General features: G+C 38.8%; 1 protein-coding gene across 1 annotated transcript; it reads left to right on the top strand.

Moving 5' to 3' along the window:
- Nucleotides 1-1,202: 1,202 nt before the first annotated feature.
- SPIN3 (spindlin family member 3) lies at nt 1,203-2,347 on the top strand. The gene is given in 4 exon segments (XM_049644655.1): nt 1,203-1,335; nt 1,460-1,713; nt 1,715-2,097; nt 2,099-2,347. Coding segments are annotated over 3 exon segments (774 nt in total). The 5' UTR covers nt 1,203-1,335; nt 1,460-1,461; the 3' UTR covers nt 2,238-2,347.
- The last annotated feature ends 3,171 nt before the right edge of the window (nt 2,348-5,518 follow it).

The raw sequence follows: 5,518 nt of genomic DNA, 5'->3' as shown, positions 1-5,518 counted from the left end.
AAAAGAAAAAGAAAAAGAAAAAGAAAAAGAAAAAGAAAAAGAAAAAGAAAAAGAAAAAACAGACAACAATCCAGAACAAACTGAAGGTTACCAGAAGGATGGTGGGTGAAGGGATGGGTTAAATAGGTGACAGAGATTTAGGAGTACATTTGTTGTGATGAGCACTGGATGTTGTATTTAAGTTTTGAATCATTAAGCTGTACATCTAAAACTAATATATACAGTTTGTTACTAAGGGGAATTTAAATAAAAACTTTAAAAAGGCAATGGAAAATGTTAATATTTTGCTGTGAGTCATTTAGAATGGAAGGTGTGCTTATAGTTGATTGTTTTCTTCTCCAGGTCAAATTCCTGAATTTTACACCAGGCTTACATTGTTAATGTAATTATTTTGCAATCAGTGAAAAAGAAAAAAAAAGAGAGGAAAAAAGGAAACAAAATATCTTCAAGAAGTCTGAGAATGACTAATCAGTAAAAAATACCTAGAGATTGGTTCAGCACATTTCTCTGGTCCTATCTCAAATCCTCTTAAATGACAGGAAAGGTAGGTTTCTGTACATAAAGAATAACTCCAGAAGGGCAAGGGGAAAGAAAAGGCAAATACTTGAAAGGTGTAAGGCAGATGAGGCAGTGGCACCAGGGCAGGAGTGGGGAGCCTGGAGTTTTGAAAAGGAGAGGGGGCGCTTAGATGTTGTGGGAGGGTGTTTGGGGCCAGGCTCCTGACTTTGGAAAGGGGTGTGCAGGCTGACAAGGAGAGCTTCCTAGATCGAGGGCAGTGGTAGGCTTTGAGACTTGGAAGATGTGGGCGGAGTTTGGCAGGAAGGGGAGGCTTCTTTCCAGGCAGGAAGCTGTGCTCCAGAAAGAGGGAAGAGACTGTGGCTGACGCAGCGATTAGTGAGAGCCAGATGTGACCGAGGAGGCACAGCAGATTAGGAGGGCTGGGGACACCGCCGCCATGCTCTTTGTTTGCCCGGCTACCCTCCCAGACATGCCCCCCCCCCCCGCCCCGTCCATGCATTCTTACCTCCTAGCTCTTATAAACACAGAGCTAGTCGCCTGCTGATCCTCCTTGGCCACAGGCTCACAGCAGAGGCAGCAGCAAGGTGCCCGATTTGGGCGTGTAACGCCCACCATCCCCTGCCTTGGGGAGTCTGTACCTCTTGGCCTGGGAATTGTTGGACGCTGGGGGGAGAAACGGGGGGGGCTTCTCCCTATTTCTTTTACCCCAGCCTTAGATCCCTTGCTCTAATACAGGCTGAAAGAGGTGGGCAGGAAGTTTACTGCAGGCATGCAGCCAAGATGTTTTGATTTCCATCTTTCCTGTATAGTTTTCAGGTAAAATTTAGGCGCGGGTGACGGGTTGCAGTAATTAAAAGAAAAAGTTCATCTTGTCCTGCGTTGAATATATTTTTTTCTTAATTTCCTTTTTTGGCCCTCCTTGCTACTGTGCTCCTTGCAGCTATGAAGACCCCATTTGGAAAGGTGGTTGCAGGGCAGCCGTCTAGGACAGACACAAAACGTACCAGTGTGTCTGTTACCATGATGAAGAGAAAAGCTGCCCACAAGAAGCGTAGGAGCAGGCACACCTCCCAGCATCAGAGGAGCATCGTGGGCTGCAGAAGTCGGCAAGGATGGAAAGATGGAGATGCATCTCTAACACAGTGGAAAGGAACCATTCTGGATCAGGTACCTGTAAATCCCTCTTTGTATCTTTTTCAAATATGATGGATTTGACTGTGTTTATGGATTGGAACTTCACAGAGATAAAAGAGTGTCCTTACTTGAAGTCTTCTGTAATACAGTTGTATCGTCTAGAATCAGTGATACACACTTAGCAGAAATTATGATTGGCAAAGCAGTAGAACATATTTTTAAGACAGAGGAAGGTTCCAAAAATGAATTGAGGGGGATGGTCTTAGCTCAGGCACCTGTCATGAACACATGGTTTTATATTACTTATGAGAAAGATCCTGTATTATATATGTACCAGCTCTTAGATGATTATAAAGATGGTGACCTACGCATCCTTCGAGATTCCAATGATTCTCCTCCTGCAGATAGAGAACAAGGAGAAGTTGTGGACAGTCTAGCAGGCAAATGTAGAATATGCCAAAGATGATGGCTCCAAGAGAACTGGCATGATCATTCAACAAGTAGAAACAAAACCCTCTGTGTACTTCATCAAATTTGATGATGATTTCCATATCTATGTCTATGATTTGGTAAAAACATGTTAAGGATCATCTTGAAATTTGCCAAAATGTGAGACTTCGTAAAATCTGTACACACAAAAGGTCTTGATTGGTTTCTAATTTTTAAGAACAGTCTTCTCCCTTTTTGCATGCTTTTGCCAAAAAAAAAAAATGAAACTTTCACCCTCTCAGACATTTTTGGAAGAAATCTTTTGTCCTTCTTTCCAAACTTTTAATTGGCTCTTCCCCACAGGAGAATGATTGATTTGTCTAACTAGTGAGTAAGGTCTGACATCCAGTGGCCCTTATTTTTATATTGTGTAGTGGCAATGGTTTCTTTTGTGGTGTCTTAGCAAGACTGTGGAACACATAGATTAGAATCAGTGTTCAGTGATCAATAGGCTTAATGATGTTTTAGGTACTGGCATTGGTAAATAGAAATATAATAGACATTTGTTAGGTTTTGTTTTGTTTTGTTTTCAACTCTATACTGTTTCTTGGTTGATCCTATGAAACCTATGTGCAGAAAAATGTGAGCCCTACTGCAGCAGAAAAAATAGGTAGTGGAATGGGTCATATATTCCATTATTAAAGGCATTAGTGAAGGTTAAACTAAGTATAGAAAAAGCAAGTTTGAAAAGCAGGCAATGTTTTGGAGAAAAGCACCTGAACAAAGCCAGTGCTTTCTCATTGAGTTTCTGATAAAAGCTCCATTAGCAGTAACAGACATGCCTTGGACTTTTATGACTTTGGGGCTGGGACTCATAGCAGTACAATTAACCACTTGGGAAATATCTTTAAAATTAATTTAAGTTCACAAGCCATGGAGTCCAGACTACCAACACAGGCAGACTGGCATCCTGCTGGGGGTGAAACCAAAAAGATATTCTCTTGTCTTTGATGTTTTCTCTGTCTGCTTTTCTTCCTTTTGATGCCACTAAGTCTCTTCTCAGATATTTGACTGACAACAACAATGTGGATCTGTATTACGTATTGTAATAATTCCTGAGGACATAAATTTGCTTGGGATATCTGTTATAATAGCTGGGGATTAGTGTGCTTTCTAATTTTTTTGGATGTGAGGCTGATACTGTAATAATCTTGTATCCTAATGATACTGTGGACTCTTAAAAACTGTGTGACATGCAGCTGTGGGGTTAGATTAATTCAGCTCCTGAGGTCATGAAGGAACTACATCCAATCAAGAGGAAGACAGTCCAAGCTGCAGCTGCTGAAGGAACCCCATTATCTGTACAGACATCGTTATGAGATCTGTATGGCTGAAATGAGAAAACAAGAAATTGGGAAAGACAGAATTTTGGACTTTAATTCCTTTGGACCTTAAGATAGAAATTTAATTTGGAGCATTTATTTTTCCCTAGAAGTTTAATTGTTGGCATGGGTTTCACACAATTCAAATTAAGGCATTTTTATTATGTTGTTAAAATTGTATTATTTGGAGTATTTTAGTGCTATTTTTGAGACTCATTATGTAATCTTTGTAAGCTACAGCAAATGATGTGGCTGGATGTAATTGTAAATTGTGGATAAAATAGGGAGTGAACTTTCAGGCTGGAATGTAGGATAACTTTGGAGTTAATTACTGTTCTATTCTGAGTCCTTTCAGCTTTCTACGGGCAAAAGCAAAACCATTCACCAGTCTTACACAGATGGGAGCAGGATATTCCTAAGATACTATTGTCTCCCCCAAAGGGGGCAGTCAAGCCCTGTTTGTTAACCATAGTCTTGGGTATAAACCACAGTGGCTTAAGAGAACAAAAACATGCACGGGTATGATGGGATTTATTCTCTGCCTCTGTTTGTGGTTCTGACTCAAGAAAAAAGAAAGAAAAAGATTTGCATTTCTCAAAAATACTTGGAAGAAAAATTCTACCCATGTCCACTTGCTATACTCATGCACTTTTCCATATAAGAAGATGAATAACTTAATGAAATTGGGAAAAAAAGGTTATAGATAAGTAGCCTAGGTCCCGTTTGGCTCTTGAGTTTATTTCTCATTGCAAGGTATGAGAAAGACTGCAGTCTTTTATTACATGGCTGGGTACGCATCCGCTCTGTAGACCATTCTATACCTTTGGGGTGGGAGATCCCATTGTCTTTAAGCTTGGGGCAGAAGTTCATGTTAAGCTCAGGTCCAATCCATGTACTCCAGTCCAAATCTACCATCAAATAAAGCTGGTATTTATTTTTTATTACTTTAAAATTTTTAATATATAAGTTGTTTTGGGGGAAACCCACATGCTTCTGATAAATTCAAACAGTAAAAAAGGGTATACAGTAAAAAGTCGCCTTTCTTCCTTCTCACCCCTGGCCTCAGTCCCCCAGTCCCAATTTCCAAAAGTAACCACTGTTACCAGTTAGTATGTGTCCTTCCAGAAATAATAAAAATATTTACAAGCATAATTTCTATGTGTATCAGTTTTTGACACAAATAGTGGCATACTATACGTGCTGTTCTGAAATTTGTACTCTCACTTAATATATTAAAACTAATATTTTAATCCCTCATTTATTGCTGTGTATATATTTTAGTTGGTTCAGAATCTGGAAGGGAACGAGGCATGATTAATTCAAATCTTCAAATCCCATCCTAGTTTAATGAAAACTTGCATGTCCCTGAAAACCCACTATTTCTGCCAGGCAAATTTTTCTGAATAATAGAATGTGAAATCAATGTGAATGTGATATATTTTGTGGGAAGAAATCCTTAAGAGAGGCTAGTATATTTTTATTGAGGGAAGATAAAGGTAGGATCAACTATAAATTAAAATTATGGTAAAATTTACAGTAATATAATCAATAATCCTAAAATAAAATAGGATGAACAATCTTTTTTTTTGTTCCAACTTCCACTCATATTTACTGCCATATGCAGATTGAAGCTGCTCGTTTCTATTTTCCTTTTCTAACAGAATGCTTTCCTGCATGTAACAGGAAACTTATTTTTTAAAGTTTTTATTTAAATTCTACTTTGTTAACATACAGCATTATATTAGTTTCAGGTGTACAATATAGTACTTCAACACTTCCATACATCATCCTGTGCTCATCACCACAAGTGCACTCAATTCCTATCACCTGTCAACCCATCTTCCCACCTACTGCCGTTCTGATAACCATCAGTTTGTTCTCTATAGTTAAGAGACTGTTTCTTGATTTCTCTCTCTCTTTCCTTTCCTTTGCTTATTTGTTTTGTTTCATAAATTCCACACATGAGTGAAATCATATGGTATTTGTCTTTCTTTGACAGAATTATTGAATTTAGCATTATACTCTCCAGCTCCATCTGTGTCATTGCAAATGGC

Source organism: Panthera uncia, chromosome X, assembly GCF_023721935.1.
Source record: "Panthera uncia isolate 11264 chromosome X, Puncia_PCG_1.0, whole genome shotgun sequence".
In the NCBI taxonomy this organism is placed as follows: Eukaryota; Metazoa; Chordata; class Mammalia; order Carnivora; family Felidae; genus Panthera; species Panthera uncia.
Note: the sequence above shows the minus strand (reverse complement) of the source record. Positions and strands in the feature narration are given on the sequence as shown.